The following is an 18,320-nucleotide window of genomic DNA, read 5'->3' as shown; positions in this document are numbered from 1 at the left end:
CAAGCGCCTCAGCACTAAAAATAGCCTTGAAGCCAGGTGCGCGCTCTGCCCCGGTGCCTACAGACGTGGGCACCGCAAGCCTCAGCGCTAAAAACAGCCGGGAAGCCGGCTGCACGCTCTGCCCCGGTGCCGACAAGGACTTTGGCACCGCAAGCCTCAGGGCTTTAAAAAAAAAAAAACCCAGCCGCGAAGCCGGCTGCTCGCTCTGCCCTGGTGCCGACAAGGACGTCGGCACCGCAAGCCTCAGGACAGAAGGGGAAGAAAAAAAAAAAAGCCGCGGTGCTGACCGCACGCTCTGCCCCGGTGCCAGGATGAACGTCGGCACCGAGCCTGCCTTCCGCCCCCACACCAGCAGCAGACCCCCTGCAGGGTACCTCCAACGACCCACTGCACCGCTCACACTTTCACTTTCGCTTCTTAACATGACACAGCACAGTCCCACCACCTGAATTGGCTACCTTCACTGAGAGTGAACCTGATTGTAGGGCAAGCAGAGTTCTCTGCACCTCCCTCTCCTCCCCCACTGGAGCCTTTTCCACCTCAGGCTAAGGTCCGCAGCTACCAGCCTCAGTTTCCCTACTTCGCTCCCTATAAACGAGGCACTCTTGGAACCAGCTGACGCTCTCTGGCAAACTCCAGCTTCTTTATTACCAACCTGCAGAAAAGCCGAACGTAGACACTATGTTCCTGCTAAGGACGCTGATTTCCTATTTTCTCACAACTCAATTCTTTCATTATCGACGCAGTCGCACAAAGAATGAAACAGCCACAATATCGGTCCACCCCGCAAGACAAGGACCTTAAACGCCTTGATGTCTTGTGTCGCAAGGTTTACACATCCTCCACTCTATAATTCTGGATTGCAAACTACCTTGCACTCCTTGCCAGGCATGACTTTGATAACTACAATAAACTTTTGAATTCGCCTCTTACATTCCAGAGGACAGGAGAGCGGATTTTGAATCAATTCTAAGCGAGTGCCAATTGATTTCCAGAACAGCCCTATAAGCCTCTTTAGACACGGCAGACACAGCAGCCCATACAACTGCACTGGCTGTGGTTATGCGCAGATCTTCATGGCTTTCTGCATCTGGCATCCCTAAAGACCTGCAGAGCAAAGTGGAGGAACTCCCCTTTGATAAATATAAACTGTTTTCTTTAAAACAAAACAAAACAAAAAAACCTGATGAACTACTTCATACAATGAAAGATTCTAGAGCGACACTGCGCACCCTGGGCATTCACCCATCTCTTACCAGGGGTCAACGATACCAACCCTACCAAAGACCGAGGTTGGTCCAGGGTCTGTGTGACCACTCCTTGATTCCACAGCCTATTTGTCCATTTCGCCACCGCCTCCAGAGTTTCCAACATGCTTGTCAGCAAATTACACAGGACCGCTGAGTCCTCGAGATAGTTCAGTCTGGTTGCTCTAGCCCATTCATATCCTATCCTCCTCCCCTTCCCCGTCCCTCTTGAGGGACCCCTCTCATGAGCACCTGCTTCATGTAGAAGTGGCTCACCTTCTACAGCTAGGCGCAGTGGAGCCTGTGCCAATGCAACATCCAGGGAAAGATTTCTACTTCCATTACTTCCTGACCCAGAAAAAGACTGGGGGGTGGAGGCCTATACTAGACTTAGGCCAACTGAACAAATTCACGAGGATACAAAAATTCGAAATGGTCACACTGGGCACATTAATTCCTGCACTGGATCAAGGTGACTGGTTTACAGCCCTCGACCTACAGTACGTCTATTTTCATACATCAATTCATCCAGCTAACAGACGCGTCACAATCGGTCACGACCATTTCCAATACAGAGTTCTTCCTTTCGGCCTCTCCACAGCGCCAGGAGTCTTTTCCTAAACTCTAGCTGTGGTCGCCTCACCTCCACAAACACGGGGTCACGCTGTTCCCCTACCTGGACGATTGCCTCATCAAGGGCAACTCCCATGGCGAGACACTCCAAGCTACCCTTTCACTATCGCCCTCTTTCACAGCCTAGGCCTCCAAATAAACACCCCAAATCCACCCTGACACCTACGCAACAGATTGAGTTCATCAGAGCTCATCTCAACTCAATCCAGAGCAGAGCCTTGCTCCCATATCATAGATTCCTCGCTATCACGCAGCTCAAATGCACGCTCTCTATTCATCCAAGGACACAGGCAAGACTCTGCCTACAGCTCCTTGGTCATATGGCAGCCACCACCTTCATAGTCCAGTACGCCAGGCTGCACATGAGATGTCTTCAGGGCTGGCTCAATTCCAATTTCAAACCCAACAGACACACCTTAGGGATGCTGTTAACTCCTCCTGCCAACGTTCTAGCTTCCCTACAGTGGTGGACAAGACCAGAGAACCTCTGCACTAAGGTTTCCTTCCAGAAAGGATCCCCAGCACTCATGCTCACCATGGACGCTTCCCTAATCGGTTGCGGAGCGCATTTAGGGGGACACAGGGCACAAGGCCAGTGGTCTGCATCAGAGACGCACCTACACATAAATCTCTTATTGCTCAGAGCTGTGAGATGAGCATGCCTTCATTTTCTTCCTCTGATAAAGAACAATACCTGCGAGTCTTAACAGACAACATAGCATGTATGTACTACATCAACAGACAAGGGGGAGCACGCTCACATTCCCTTTGCATGGAAGCCATCCGACTATGGAACTGGTGTATATAACATCAAATACAGATCACTGCTTCCTACCTACCAGACTGCCACAACACTACTGCCGACGCACTCGGCAGGCACTTCTCGACGGAACACGAACGGGAACTGCACCCAACAATACTTCAACAGCTCTTCTCCCTCTGGGGCATCCCGTCAGTAGACCTCTTTGCCACAACCCAGAACCGAAAATGTCCCCAGTTTTGCTCCAGAGTGGGACTCAGAACTCAGAATGCATTCCTCATCCCATGGAACAACTCTCTCCTGTACCCCTTCCACCAATCCCTCTGCTACACAGGGTTCTTTGAAAGATTGTGGACCACAAGGACCAGGTCATACTTATTGCCCCAGCTTGGCTGAGACAGACGTGGTATCCCTACCTACTCTGCATGTCCTCCCGTCACCCACGGGCTCTCCCCAACAGGCCAGATCTCCTTTTCCAGAACAACGGACTGGCTCTTCACCCTGAGCTCCACAAGCTCCACCTCACAGCGTGGTTCCTTCATGGCTCCAAACCCATGAACTAGCCTGTTCTGAGCAAGTCCAACATGTCTGCCTGCACAGTAGGAAAGACTCCACTCATAAAACCTACCTGCAGAAGTGGAAGCGTTTCACCCTCTGGTGCTCACGTAATCACTTAGTGCCCAATACGGTGACCCTCCCTATCATTCTAGACTACCTCTTGGAACTAAAACAAGACAGACATTCGCTCAGCTCCATCAAAGTGCACCTGGTGGCACTTACCACCTTCCATGACCTCTTAGCAGGTTATTCACTCTTTACCCACCCAACCATAAAATGATTTCTCACAGGCCTGCAAAACCTCTACCCTGAAATTCACCCAATGGCTGCTTCGTGGAATCTTAACCTCGTTCTACACACTCTCATGAAACCTCCATTTGAGCCCTTGGCTACCTCCTCTCATCTCCATATGTCCATGAAGGTGCTTCTTAGTTGCCATAACATCGGCAAGGAGAGTAGGTGAAATGAGTGCCCTGATGGCCCACTCTCCCTACACAATCTTCTCCAAAGACAAAGTCACTTTGAGACCACATCCTAAATTTCTTCCTAAAGTGGTATCTACCTTCCACCTCAGCCAACCTATATATTTACCTGCTTTCTATCCCGAACCTCACAAGACTCCACAAGAGGCAACCCTGCATACTCTCGATGTCAGGCAAGCAATTGCCTTTTATTTAGACAGGACTAAACCATTTCACAAGTCTCCACGACTCTTCGTTTCTATTACCGAAAAAATCAAAGAGTATGGCTATCTCTAAACAACATCTGTCCAAGTGGATCTCTGACTGCATCAGATCCTGTTACCGTGCGAAGAATCTTCAACCGCCCAATGACATTAGAACTCATTCCACTAGAGCCATGTCGGCATCCATTGCCTTCTTACACAATGTTCCCATTCCTGATATCTGCAAAGCGGCTACAGGGTCATCTGAACACACGTTTGCAAAACACTATGCTCTAACGCAAGACACCACGGCAGACACAATAGTAGGTCATACAGTACTATCTTCAGTACTCCCTGCCGTATCTCCAAAGTCCCACCAACCATAGTGGGTACTGCTACACATTCACCTAGAGTGGAGCACCCACAGGGACAGCACTCGAAGAAGAAGAGAAAGTTACCCACCTGGCAGAAACTGAGGTCCTTCGAGATGTGTGTACCGGTGGGTGCTCCACTTCCCACCCTCCTCCCCTCTACTTTGAAGTACTGAGATGACTCTCCACGGTAGAGAAGGAACTGAGGAGGGTGTGGGGCGCACGCACTCAGGAAGATTCCAACTAGACGGGAGATACCATCTGGGTGCGTGTGCCCCAATCAGGCACTGACTACGAAAATCTCCGATCAACAGCGCCGGACGCACCGTCACCTAGAGTGGAGCACCCACAGTTACACACATCTCGAAGAACCTCAGTTACTGCAAGGTGAGTAAGTTTCTCTTCGCGGAAGGCCTGAAACAAGCAGCAGGCAGGTAAGCCGGGTGGTGGGGGCAGGGATGGCGCATGTGGCCCAGTCCGGCTCCACTTGAGTGGCTCCCCCTGGCCCTGGCCGAGCGGCTCCGGCCCGGCTCGGGGAGTCGGGCCCCGCGGCGCCGGTCCCGGTGCCGGCTGAGCGGCTCCGGCCCGGCCCGGCTCGGGGAGGCGGGCCCTGCGGCGCTGGTGCCGGCTGAGCGGCTCTGGCCCGGCCCGGGGAGTTGGGCCCTACGGCGCTGGTGCCGGCCGAGCGGCTCTGGGCCGGAGTGGGGAGTCGGGCCCCGCGGCACCGGTCTCAGTGCCGGCTGAGCGACTCCGACCCAGCCTGGCCCAGCTCAGGAGTCGGGCCCGCGGCACCGGTCTCGGTGCCGACTGAGCAGTTCCGGCCCGGCCTGGCCCAGCTTGGGGAGTCGGGCAACGCAGTGCCAGTCCCGGTGCTGGCCGAGCGGCCCCTGTCCCGGCCCTAGGCAGTGTGGTAAGGGGGCAGGGAGGGGGTGTTCGGTGGGTTGTGGGGTGGATAGGGGTCGGGCGCTCAGCGGGCAGGGAACAGGGGGATTGAATGGGGGCAAGGGTCCCGGGGGGCAGTCAGGAAGGAGCAGGGGTTGGATGAGGTGGTGGGAGGCAGTCAGGGACAGATAGAAGGGGTGGTTGGATGGGGCAGGGATCCCAGGGGGCCATCAAGAATGAGAGGGGTTGGATGGGGCAGCAGGGGGCAGACAAGGGACAGGGAAGTCAGGGGTCCCCAGGTGGGATGTCAAGGAACATGAGGGGTTGGATGGGGCATGACCCCCTGGGGGTGCATGACTCCCTCATTAGGTGAGAAGGAGGGAACCTATTGTTAATATTTTGTCAGCTCATCACTGACTAAGGAGTAAAGAGGAAAAGGAAGGAGCTAAGAGAGAGAAAGGCATTAGTAGACTAAAGCATGTAGAAAGAGAGAGACAGATTTTCCCCTGCTCCTCATTTCCAATTCTAACTGAACATTCTGTTTACACCATGGCACGATTGTCTTCTTCAACTCTAACCTTGTGACCCTCTCCAGTCTGTGTCCGCCCTCTCCACCTTATTGAAGTCTCACACAATTCCCAGGGCCTCTACCCCACCCCATTCTCCTGGACCTCTTAGTGCCTTGGACACCATCAAGTATTTCTACTTCTTTTAATCTTTTGTCACTCCATCCTCTCATGGTTTTTTCTCCTGACTCTTCCATCTCATACATTCAGGCCTAGTTTGGTGGATCCTCTAACAACCCCCCATTCCCTCCCCACCTCATCAGCAAGAATCTGCCAGGATTCTCTCCTTGGCCCACCATCTTTTCCTTGTGCACCCTGTCTTTGGGATCCTATCTGCTCTCACAGCTTTGGCTGTGATCATTATATTGACAACTCACAAAACTCCTGTTTGGATTCCCTGCCAGTAGCTTAAACTGCACATGGGAAAAACAGAGCTTGTGTTCCCTCGCAAATCTTTCTTTCGCCACATCCTCAGTCGCCACTGATTGAACAACGGTTTCAGAGTTGTAGCCGGGTTAATCTGTATCAGCAAAAACAATGAGTAGTCCTTGTGGCACCTTAGAGACTAATAAATTTATTTGGGCATAAGCTTTTGTGGGCTAAAACCCACTTAATCAGATGCATGGAGTGGAAAATATAGTAGCAGATATATATAAACACAGTACATGAAAAGATGGGAGTTGCGTAACGAAGTGGGGGGTCAGTGCTAAAGAGACAATTCAATTAACAGTAGAATACCAACGGAGGAAAGAATCACTTTTGTAGTGGTAATGAGGGTGGCCCATTTCAAACAGTTGACAAGAAGGTGTGAGTAACAGTAAGGGGAAATTAGTTTTTGTAATGACCCAACTACTCCCAGTCTTTATTCAGGCCTAATTTGATGGTGTCTGGTTTGGAAATTAATTCCAGTTCTGCAGTTTCTCCTTAGAGTCTGTTTTTGAAGCTTTTTTGTTGAAGAATTGCCACTTTTAAGTCTGTTATTCAGTGACCATCTGATGAAGTGAGTTTTGGCCAATGAAAGTTTATGCCCTTTCTATGGACCCTCATGTCCTGACTATATCCAAATCTTGCCATTTTCCCTTCTGAACTTCTCCAAAATCCATCTATTCTCAGTCCAGACTGCCAAAGCTTTCATCCAGGCCCTTATATTCTTCTCTATGGACTGGGTTTTTTTCAAGTTATCTCAACCCCTGTGCTGTGCATCTCTCTACCGGGGTTCCCTTCCTTACCACATCAAAAAGCAGCTTTACATCCTCTTTCAAAGCACATCTCAGCACAGCCCTGCCTCACCTACCAGATGTCTCATCTCATGAAGTCAGCTACCAGCTGAGCTCTACCAACATGCCCAACCTTCATCTCCTCTTAATACACTTCTCCTAGAGAACCTCCAGGCTTTCTTCCTTACCTGTCAGACAGGTCCCTGAAAAAATTCATAGCTGCTACCATAACCTTTAAAAAAAACCTATTTCTGCTGTAGTGCCTATAGAACCCTGCTATTTTATACAAGCCAGAAACGAGGCAAGCCACACTGCACGCACAGCTAATCTACATGAAAACACACTGCCCTTCCTCCCCAGCATCTTCACCGATTTGTTGCATCTTCTTGTTAATCTGGATTTAGAGTTCTTTAGGTCAGTGATTTTCCAACTTTTTTTCTGGCGACCCAGTTGAAGAAAATTGTTGGTGCCCGCGACCCAACGGAGCTGGAGATGAGGGTTTTGGGGTGTGAGAGGGGGCTCTGGGCTGGGAGGGGTCAGGGCTCTGGGTTGGAGGTGCAGGCTCTGGGGTGGGGCAGGGACTGGGGCACGGGGCTGGGGCGTGGGCGTCCCTCCGGTGGCTCCCTGTTACCAGCGCAATAGGGGTGCTAAGGCAGGCTTCCTGGATGCCCTGGCACCATGGACCGCGCTGCACCCTGGAAGAGGAGAGCAGCAGATTAGGCTCCTAGACAGAGGTGTGCAAGTGGCTCTGCATGGCTCTCACCCACAGACAGGGGAAAGCAAGTCACGAAGTTCCATGAAAGTGCCCTTACGCATGCAGAAGTTTCACAGCCACCGGGAATCGTCCCGGACCTGCATCATTATGTTTAGGAATCTGCATCTTTGGAGAAAAAAGACAGACTTATCCCACTTACACGTTGTCACAGCGAGAGCCCAGATACTATCAGTTGGGATACCCTGCACACTGCTGCTGGGATCCCATTCATATATTGTAGAGGAAGCCCACAGCAACCCCTACATTGAGCTTCCAACCACTTTCCTTTACAAAATTTCTCTCTCTCTCTCTTTTTTTTCTTTAAGACCTCTAACAGTTCCGTGCTTTGCAGCAGGGATGTGAAAGACTCAATGTGGTGTCTCTTGCTGCCACCATGAGTTACAAACTGCCAAAATCTGTCATTTCCCTTCAGCTTTACTCATCAAAACTTCCGAAAGGGACTTCTCAAACCCCTGAACGTGCTGTTCTCACTCAGCATTCTCCGCAAGGTGTTGCCATGTGCAACTCCGAAGTGTGCATCTCCAGCCCTTATATCAAAATATGCTTTGGCCTAGGAGAACGAGAACCATGTTGGGAACCAGGAGATGATGAGTTCAACTCTCGTTATTTCTACTGACTGATGTTAACACCCCTGTGCCCTTCAAAACCCAAGTTATCACTGAACAACCCATCCTCCCTGAATGAAAGTTACATAAGCTAGGAAGAGAACCCAGATCTCTAATATGGCAGACCCAAGTCTCATCCACTTAGCCTAACCGAAAGAATTTAACAAATCTAAATATTTGTTATGCGGTGTGTACAATGAGGTTATTCAAGCATATATAATCCATTGTCTTAGTGTGTTGTGCGGCCTCCTCTAGTAGTTGGTCCATATAAAAATTTACTCCTTCTGCCACCTATTATAATTACTTCTTTAACTCGATAGACATCTATGCTGCAGTACCATAGGCCCAAGTGTCAAACCTCAATGACACATGGAGGTGGGGGACGGGACAGTAGTTTCACATAGACTTCTTTTTTCTTTTTAAAAAGCCCAGAAGTTACATAATGCCCATGGTATAGGCCACATCACTCTCCTTTTGAGAGGAATCAGAGGAATGGGCCAAGGTCAGAGCTCTGTGGAAATCCTTTGGAAAGTGGAAGGGGGAGAAGGACCCACCAAAAGGCTTTGATAGCCAAAAGAAATGGTGCAGGAACAATGAGAGGGGTAGGAAAACCAGGAGAGCATGGAGTGTGCACATGAACAACAAGCTCTCTAGCAAGTCTTCAAGCAAGCGCTAAGTGAGCATTTGTATCTGTGAATAGCAGAACTATAGAAATTAAAATGACTTTCACACTGTACATTTCATTTTTATTCCAGTGGAAATTTGAACCCCAAATTCTCGACTTTTAGCAAATCCAAGTTCTTCCAATTTACCTGAGGAAGTACCAGCTACTTCTGTTCCTTCGGGAGGGACAGCTGTGGGTTTGTCCTGGGTGATTGTGACTAGGGCAAAAAGAAGAGGAAAAAGCAGCTATGAACATTACATCAGTCTCCCATCACCAGCTGGCCACTCAGAGTCAGGAGCTTGCCAAACTAATGTTTAAAAATCTGCATCTTTAGAGACAAGACACACTTATCTCACTTACATGTTGTCACAGCGAGAGCCCAGGTACTATCAGTTAGGCTACACTGCAGCCTGCTGCTGGGATCCCATTCCTATATTCCGGGGGAAGCCCCTAGCAACCCCTACATTGAGCTTCCAACCACTTCCCTTTACAAAATTTCTCTCTCTCTCTCTCTCTCTTTTTTTCTTTAAGACCTCTAACAGTTCCGTGCTTTGCAGCAGGGATGTGAAAGGCTCAATGTGGTGTCTCTTGCTGCCACCATGAGTTACAAACTGCCAAAATCTGTCATTTCCCTTCAGTTTTACTCATCAAAACTTCCGAAAGGGACTTCTCAAACCCCTGAACGTGCTGTTCTCACTCAGCATTCTCCGCAAGGTGTTGCCATGTGCAACTCCGAAGTGTGCATCTCCAGCCCTTATATCAAAATATGCTTTGGCCTAGGAGAACGAGAACCATGTTGGGAACCAGGAGATGATGAGTTCAACTCTCGTTATTTCTACTGACTGATGTTAACACCCCTGTGCCCTTCAAAACCCAAGTTATCACTGAACAACCCATCCTCCCTGAATGAAAGTTACATAAGCTAGGAAGAGAACCCAGATCTCTAATATGGCAGACCCAAGTCTCATCCACTTAGCCTAACCGAAAGAATTTAACAAATCTAAATATTTGTTATGCGGTGTGTACAATGAGGTTATTCAAGCATATATAATCCATTGTCTTAGTGTGTTGTGCGGCCTCCTCTAGTAGTTGGTCCACATAAAAATTTACTCCTTCTGCCACCTATTATAATTACTTCTTTAACTCGATAGACATCTATGCTGCAGTACCTTAGGCCCAAGTGTCAAACCTCAATGACACATGGAGGTGGGGGACGGGACAGTAGTTTCACATAGACTTCTTTTTTCTTTTTAAAAAGCCCAGAAGTTACATAATGCCCATGGTATAGGCCACATCACTCTCCTTTTTAGAGGAATCAGAGGAATGGGCCAAGGTCCGAGCTCTGTGGAAATCCTTTGGAAAGTGGAAGGGGGAGAAGGACCCACCAAAAGGCTTTGATAACCAAAAGAAATGGTGCAGGAACAATGAGAGGGGTAGGAAAACCAGGAGAGCATGGAGCGTGCACATGAATAACAAGCTCTCTAGCAAGTCTTCAAGCAAGCGCTAAGTGAGCATCGTCATATTTGTATCTGTGAATAGCAGAACTATAGAAATTAAAATGACTTTCACACTGTACATTTCATTTTTATTCCAGTGGAAATTTGACCCCCAAATTCTAGACTTTTAGCAAATCCAAGTTCTTCCAATTTACCTGAGGAAGTACCAGCTACTTCTGTTCCTTCGGGAGGGACAGCTGTGGGTTTGTCCTGGGTGATTGTGACTAGGGCAAAAAGAAGAGGAAAAAGCAGCTATGAACATTACATCAGTCTCCCATCACCAGCTGGCCACTCAGAGTCAGGAGCTTGCCAAACTAATGTTTAAAAATCTGCATCTTTAGAGACAAGACACACTTATTTCATTTACATGTTGTCACAGCGAGAGCCCAGGTACTATCAGTTGGGCTACACTGCAGCCTGCTGCTGGGATCCCATTCCTATATTCCGGGGGAAGCCCATAGCAACCCCTACATTGAGCTTCCAACCACTTCCCTTTACAAAATTTCTCTCTCTTTTTTTTTTCTTTAAGACCTCTAAGAGTTCCGTGCTTTGCAGAAGGGATGTGAAAGACTCAATGTGGTGTCTCTTGCTGCCACCATGAGTTACAAACTGCCAAAATCTGTCATTTCCCTTCAGTTTTACTCATCAAAACTTCCGAAAGGGACTTCTCAAACCCCTGAAAGGACGGTTACTCACCTGTAGTAACTGTTGTTCTTCGAGATGTGTTGCTCCAATCCATACCGGTTAGGTGTGCGCGCCGCGCGTGCACAGCTTCTCGGAACTTTTTTCTCTAGCAACCCTGGCGGGCCGGCTGGCGCCCCCTGGAGTGGCTCTGCTATGGCGCTAAATATATACCCCAGCCGGCCCGTCCGCTCCTCAGTTCCTTCTTGCCGGCTACTCCGACAGTGGGGTTGGAGGGCGGGTCTGGAATGGATTGGAGCAACACATCTCGAAGAACAACAGTTACTACAGGTGAGTAACCGTCCTTCCTTCTTCAAGTGATTGCTCCAATGCATTCCAGTTAGGTGATTCCCAAGCCTTACCTAGGCGGTGGGGTCGGAGTGAGACGTGGCGGAGTGTAATACCGCAGAGCCGAAGGCTGCGTCGTCTCTAGACTGCTGCACCAACGCGTAGTGGGAGGCGAAGGTGTGGACCAAAGACCAGGTGGCCGCTCTGCAGATGTCCTGGATGGGGACATGGCTCAGGAAGGCGGCTGACGAGGCGTGCGCTCTCGTAGAATGAGCGGTGAGTCGGCATGGTGTCACGTGAGCCAGCTCGTAGCATGACCTGATGCATTGAGTCACCCAGGAGGAAATGCGCTGGGTAGAGACCGGCTCGCCTTTCATGCGATCAGCGACTGCGATGAAGAGCTGGGTGGAACGCCGAAAGGACCTTGTCCTGTCGATGTAAAACGCCAGCGCCCTACGGACGGCGAGGGTGTGGAGCTGTTGTTCCCGGGGCGAAGCATGGGGCTTCGGGAAGAAGACCGGGAGAAAGATGTCCTGATTAAGGTGGAAGGCCGAGACCACCTTTGGTAGGAAGGCCGGGTGAGGACGAAGCTGCACCTTATCCACGTGAAAGACGGTGTAGGGGGGGCCCACCGTCAACGCTCGAGCTCGAGACTCTCCTTGCCGATGTTATGGCAACCAGGAAGGCCGTCTTATAGGAGAGGTAGAGGAGAGAACACGTGGCCATAGGCTCGAATGGTGGACGCATGAGCCTGGCCAGGACGAGGTTCAAGTCCCAGGTCGGGGCAGGGCGGCGCACTGGCGGGTATAAGCGGTCGAGGCCCTTCAGGAAGCAGGAGACCATCGGATTGGAAAAGATGGTTCGACCCTCTACTGACGGACGAAGGCGGACACCGATGCGAGGTGGACCCGCAAGGAGAAACCGCCAGACCCTTCTCCTTAAGGTACCCTCGGTAGTCTAGGATGGTAGGGACAGGTACCACGAATGGGTTGAGCCCTTGCTGGTCACACCAGAGCGCGAACCTCTTCCATTTCGCCATGTAGGTGGTACGAGTGGAAGGCTTTCTGCTTTCAAGCAGGACTTGCTGCACGGCCGCCGAACAGTCCCTCTCTGCGTGGGTCAACCACGCAGGTACCAAACTGTAAGATGGAGGGACTGCAGGTTCAGATGGTGGAGTTTGCGAAGTCCTGCGTGATGAGGTCCGGCCACAGTGGGAGTGTGATGGGCTCCCGAACGGAGAGCTCGAGCAGCAGGGTGTACCAATGCTGCCTCGGCCTGGCTGGAGCCACGAGTATCATGGTGGCTCGATCCCTCCAAAGCTTCTGGAGCACTCTGTGCACGAGGAAAGCGGAGGAAGGCATAGAGGAGGTGAGTCTGCCACGGATACAGGAAAGCGTCCGACAGAGAGCCCGGCGAGTGCCCCCGGAACGAGCAGAACTGGAGACACTTCCTGTTCGCCTTGGAGGCGAAGAGGTCGACCCGGGGAAACCCCCACCTCTGGAAGATCGTGTGTGCAACGTCGGGCCGGAGGGACCACTCGTGGGAGAGAAACGACCTGCTGAGATGGTCGGCCAGCGTGTTCTGCACTCCCGGAAGAAAGGACGCTTCCAGGTGAATGGAGTGGGTCACGCAGAAGTCCCACAGGAGGATCGCTTCCTTGCAGAGGGGGACGGCGGGCTCCGCCCTGCTTGTTCACGTAGAACATTGCTGTTGTGTTGTCCGTGAACACTGTCACACAGCGGCCTTGCAGGTTGGTCGAAGGTGTGACATGCAAAGCGGATCGCTCGGGCTCGCGGACATTGATGTGGAGTGTGAGCTCGCTCGCCGACCAGAGGCCTTGAGTGTGCAGGTCCCCGAGGTGAGCCCCCCATCCGAGCGCAGAGGCGTCCGTGGTCAACGTTGCCGATGGCCGAGGAGGGTGGAACGGGACTCCGGCGCACACGACCTCCGGGTCGAGCCACCAGCGGAGGGAGTCGAGAGCCGTCCTGGTGACGGTGACCACCATGTCGATGGCGCCGCGATGCGGGCGGTACACCGTCGCGAGCCAAGACTGAAACGGACGAAGGTGAAGTCGCGCGTACGCAGTGACATACGTACACGATGCCATGTGGCCCAGGAGGCGGAGGCATGACCGCACCTTCGTAGTCGGGAAATTGACGAGGTCCCGGATGATGGAGACCATCGTCTGGTGTCGGGCGCGAGGGAGACAGGCTCTGGCCACCGTGGAGTCGAGGACCGCCCCAATGAATTCGACTCGCTGCGTCGGAATCAAAGTTGACTTCTCGGTGTTGACGAGAAGACCGAGGCGCCGAAGGAGAGCCAGGACCTCTACCATCTGACTCTCCACGAGTTGCCTGGACGGACCGCGAATCAGCCAGTCGTCCAGATACGGGTAAACATGTATCTGGTTCCGTCGTAGTGCTGCGGCGACGACCGCCATGCATTTGGTGAATACTCTGGGGGCGGTCGAAAGGCCGAATGGCAACACGGCGAACTGGTAGTGGGCGTCGTTGACCACAAACCGAAGGTAGCGCTGATGAGTGGGGTAGATAGCGACATGGAAGTAGGCGTCCTTCATGTCGAGGGCCGCAAACCAGTCTCCCGGATCCAGGGAGGGAATGATGGTCCCCAAGGTGACCATGCGGAACTTGGGCTTGAGTAGGTATCTGTTCAGCCCGCGAAGGTCCAGGATAGGACGTAGCCCGCCTTTCGCCTTGAGGATGAGGAAATACCTGGAGTAAAATCCCCTGCCCCGCCTGGAGGGAGGCACCTCCTCTATGGCACCCACGCTCAACAGAGTCTGGACCTCTTGTATGCGGACTTGCTCGTGAGAGGGGTCCCTGAAGAGGGACAGGGAAGGTGGGTGGGAAGGAGGGGGCGAAACAAACTGAAGACGGTATCCCGAGTGGACCGTGCTGAGCACCCAGCTGTCCAACGTTACTCGGGACCACGCCAAGAAAAAATGGGAGAGGCGGTTGTGAAATAAACGGGGAGGATCCGGAGGGGAGAGTGATGTGCAGCCCTCGTGCGTCCCATCAAAAGGGTTGCTTCGCCGCCTGTGGGGCTTTGGAAGCGGCCTGGCCCTGGTTTCGGCGGTTGCCCGATGGGCGACGGCGATTTTGGGCCGGTCGCCGAGCCGGGTAGGGTCGGTACCGCGACTGATAGTGGGAGGGCTGAGGGCGGAATGGCCTGCGCTGCGTCACCGGCGTATGCATCCCGAGTGTACGGATCGCCACCCGGCCGTCCTTTAGCGACTGGATCCGCGAATCCGTCTTCTCCGAAAACAACCCCTTGGTGTCAAAGGGCAAATCCTGGAGAGTAAACTGGACTTCTGGAGGCAGGGTGGAAGATTGGAGCCAGGCGATGCGCCGCATCGTGACCCCTGTTGCTAAGGTCCGTGCCCCTGAGTCCGCCGCGTCGAGGCCGGCTGTAATGGAGGAGCGAGAGGATCGCCTCCCTTCCTCCAACATTGTGGTGAAGTCCTGGCGGGATGTTAACGGCAGGAGGTCAGCGAACTTGGCCAGGGACGTGAGTATGTCGAACACGTATCTGGCCAGGAGGACCTGCTGGTTACCAATCCTCATCTGCAGGCCCCCTGCAGAGTAGACCTTTCGGCCGAGAAGGTCCATCCGTCGTGCCTCTTTTGACTTTGGGGCAGCGGCCGGCTGGCCGTTACGCTCCCTATCGTTAACGGACTGTACCACCAGGGAGTCCGGAGTTGGATGCACATACAAGTACTCATAGCCCGTGGGAGGGACTGAGTACTTTCTTTCCACGCCCCTGGCTGTGGGAGGCACGGAAGCGGGCGTTTGCCAAATGGTGGTGGCGTTCCTTTGGACCGTGCGCACAAAAGGTAACGCAACCCGGACTGGCAAGTCTGACCCCACCACGTTCGTGATGGGGTCCTCGTCCTCCTTTACCTCCTCTACCGGGAGGTCCATAGCCGTCGCCACACGGCGGAGTAGGTCCTGATGCGCCTTTGCATCAACGGGGGGCGACTCTCTTGATGCCGCGCCGGCCACTGCCTCATCGGGAGAGGATGAGGAGGATAACTCCTGAACGACCTCAGCCGAAGAGGGGTCCACTGCGTGGTGGGCTGGGGGTTCGGAGGGGCCCTCTGGCGCCACCGGAACGGCTGGCGGTGGGGATGGCGGTGGTCGAGATATCGACGCCTCTGGGACTCTGCGGTGGGCCCCTGGAGGCCTCGGCGGAACAGGCACAGCGTCCGACTCATATTGTGCCCACGGGACCCAAAAACCCCACTGCTGGGCCCCGCTAGGCTGGGCTGGTGGCGTCGGAGGCAGGAGCCCATAGGCTCAGGGCGGGAAGGCCAGGGAGGTGCCAAGGAGGGTCCAGGGCATACCGCCGAGGGATGGTCTTCCCCTCGGCGCCGGGAAGGCGACCTCGCTCGACTGTTTCCACGGTGCCGGGAGCTCGACCGGTGCCGGGGGCTGGTCCGGTGCCGGGGGCTCGACCGGGAGTAAGATCTCCGATGCCGAGACCGACCATGGACATCGCGGTGCCGGGAGCTCGACCGGTGCCGGGAGCTCGACCGAGAGCGCGAACTGCGACGTCTGGAGCGTCCGCGGGAGTCGCGGCGCCGGGACCGGTGCCGGGACTGAGACCGTCGGTGCCGAGACGGAGGCGACCTCAATCTGGTGCGACGTCGGGAGTGCGACCGGTACCGCGAAGAGGAGCGGTACCGGGACTTCGACCGACGAGCAGACTGCGATCGGTGCCGCGATGGCGTGCGGTGCCGGGAACGCGATCGGCGGGACGGCAAGCTGTCGACGGTGCGGGAACGAGACCGGGACCGTGTCCGACGTCCACGCCTTGATTCCAGGGAGGGTGGCCGGACCATTGCTGCCGGTTTGCCCCTGGAGACGACAGCCCGCGCCGGCGGTGCCGGGGGCCGGAGGCCTGGAGCCTCTATGAGCTGTATCAGCTCTCGCGCGGAGGTAAACGTCTCCGGCGTCGACGGCAGCCGAGGCTCGACCACGGACGGCACCGGGGAGCGAGGCGGCGCCGGACTCTTCGGCCCTTGCGGCGCCGGAGTCACAGGTGCAGTGCACTGTTTGTGCAGAGGCACCACAGGGGCTGCAGGCTGCGGAGTCGCCTTGGCGGAGTCCTGCACGCGAGCCTGAGCCAGAGCCTGAGCCAGTCTTTGTTTCCTGGCGGGCGAGAGCGAGCGGTGCCGAGTCTTCGCAACCGCTTTCTTCGCCGGCGGTGCCGTAGTCGGTGCCGGCGGTGTGTCCTGCACGGGAGGAGGCCGCGGAAGCGGTGCGGGCGGTGCCGGTGGTTGGAGAGACACCTCCATGAGGATCTGTTTCAAGCGGCTATCTCGATCCTTGCGGGTCCGCGGTTTGAATTTTAAACAGATCTGGCACTTGTCAGTTCGGTCCCCTTCGCCCAAGCAGAGGAGACACGCGTCGTGCGGGTCTCCTACGGGCATCGGTTTCTGGCACACCGTGCAGGGCTTAAAGCCCGGTGCTCTGGGCATGAGCCCGCACCGGTAAGGCAAAAAAGGGGGAAACCCCCCCTTTTTTAGCCTATCTATCTAACACTAACTATTGCTAACTTAACAACTATAACTAACTATGCTAACTATGTACAACAATGAACTAGAGAAAGCTAGGGACGTGAAGAGCTATCAAGCACTCCACAGTTCCAACTGCCGTCACGGGCGGTAAGAAGGAACTGAGGAGCGGACGGGCCGGCTGGGGTATATATTTAGCGCCATAGCGCGCCACTCCAGGGGCGCCAGCCGGCCGCCCGGGGTTGCTAGGAAAAAAGTTCCGAGAAGCCGTGCACGCGCACACCTAACTGGAATGCATTGGAGCAATCAGTCGAAGAAGAGCGTGCTGTTCTCACTCAGCATTCTCCGCAAGGTGTTGCCATGTGCAACTCGAAGTGTGCATCTCCAGCCCTTATATCAAAATATGCTTTGGCCTAGGAGAACGAGAACCATGTTGGGAACCAGGAGATGATGAGTTCAACTCTCGTTATTTCTACTGACTGATGTTAACACCCCTGTGCCCTTCAAAACCCAAGTTATCACTGAACAACCCATCCTCCCTGAATGAAAGTTACATAAGCTAGGAAGAGAACCCAGATCTCTAATATGGCAGACCCAAGTCTCATCCACTTAGCCTAACTGAAAGAATTTAACAAATCTAAATATTTGTTATGCGGTGTGTACAATGAGGTTATTCAAGCATATATAATCCATTGTCTTAGTGTGTTGTGCGGCCTCCTCTAGTAGTTGGTCCACATAAAAATTTACTCCTTCTGCCACCTATTATAATTACTTCTTTAACTCGATAGACATCTATGCTGCAGTACCTTAGGCCCAAGTGTCAAACCTCAATGACACATGGAGGTGGGGGACGGGACACTAGTTTCACATAGACTTCTTTTTTCTTTTTAAAAAGCCCAGAAGTTACATAATGCCCATGGTATAGGCCACATCACTCTCCTTTTGAGAGGAATCAGAGGAATGGGCCAATGTCCGAGCTCTGTGGAAATCCTTTGGAAAGTGGAAGGGGGAGAAGGACCCACCAAAAGGCTTTGATAGCCAAAAGAAATGGTGCAGGAACAATGAGAGGGGTAGGAAAACCAGGAGAGCATGGAGTGTGCACATGAACAACAAGCTCTCTAGCAAGTCTTCAAGCAAGCGCTAAGTGAGCATCGTCATATTTGTATCTGTGAATAGCAGAACTATAGAAATTAAAATGACTTTCACACTGTACATTTCATTTTTATTCCAGTGGAAATTTGAACCCCAAATTCTAGACTTTTAGCAAATCCAAGTTCTTCCAATTTACCTGAGGAAGTACCAGCTACTTCTGTTCCTTCGGGAGGGACAGCTGTGGGTTTGTCCTGGGTGATTGTGACTAGGGCAAAAAGAAGAGGA

The 18,320-nt window shown here is 53.0% G+C and overlaps 2 protein-coding genes across 13 annotated transcripts in view; both read right to left on the bottom strand.

Moving 5' to 3' along the window:
* Positions 1-18,320, bottom strand: part of LOC120393914 (complement receptor type 2-like) — a 341,488-nt gene that overhangs the window by 51,406 nt on the left and 271,762 nt on the right. The window lies entirely within an intron of this gene.
* Positions 1-18,320, bottom strand: part of LOC120393911 (complement receptor type 1-like) — a 404,201-nt gene that overhangs the window by 174,689 nt on the left and 211,192 nt on the right. For 8 of the 12 annotated variants that reach the window (XR_005592155.1, XR_005592156.1, XM_039518354.1 and 5 more), the window contains 3 exons: positions 18,232-18,300; positions 10,594-10,662; positions 9,091-9,159 (listed from right to left, as the gene is read on the bottom strand). The exons of the other annotated variants lie outside the window; for them this stretch is intronic. Coding sequence is in view for 6 of the 8 variants with exons in the window: in XM_039518354.1 (XP_039374288.1) it covers positions 9,091-9,159; positions 10,594-10,662; positions 18,232-18,300 (207 nt within the window). In the remaining 2 variants the exon portion in view is untranslated. The remainder of the gene's footprint in view (positions 1-9,090; positions 9,160-10,593; positions 10,663-18,231; positions 18,301-18,320) is intronic. 12 annotated transcript variants of the gene reach the window in all.

The sequence above is a fragment of the Mauremys reevesii genome, unplaced genomic scaffold (genome assembly GCF_016161935.1).
Source record: "Mauremys reevesii isolate NIE-2019 unplaced genomic scaffold, ASM1616193v1 Contig36, whole genome shotgun sequence".
NCBI lineage: Eukaryota > Metazoa > Chordata > Testudines > Geoemydidae > Mauremys > Mauremys reevesii.
This window is presented reverse-complemented; position numbering and strand designations above follow the sequence as displayed.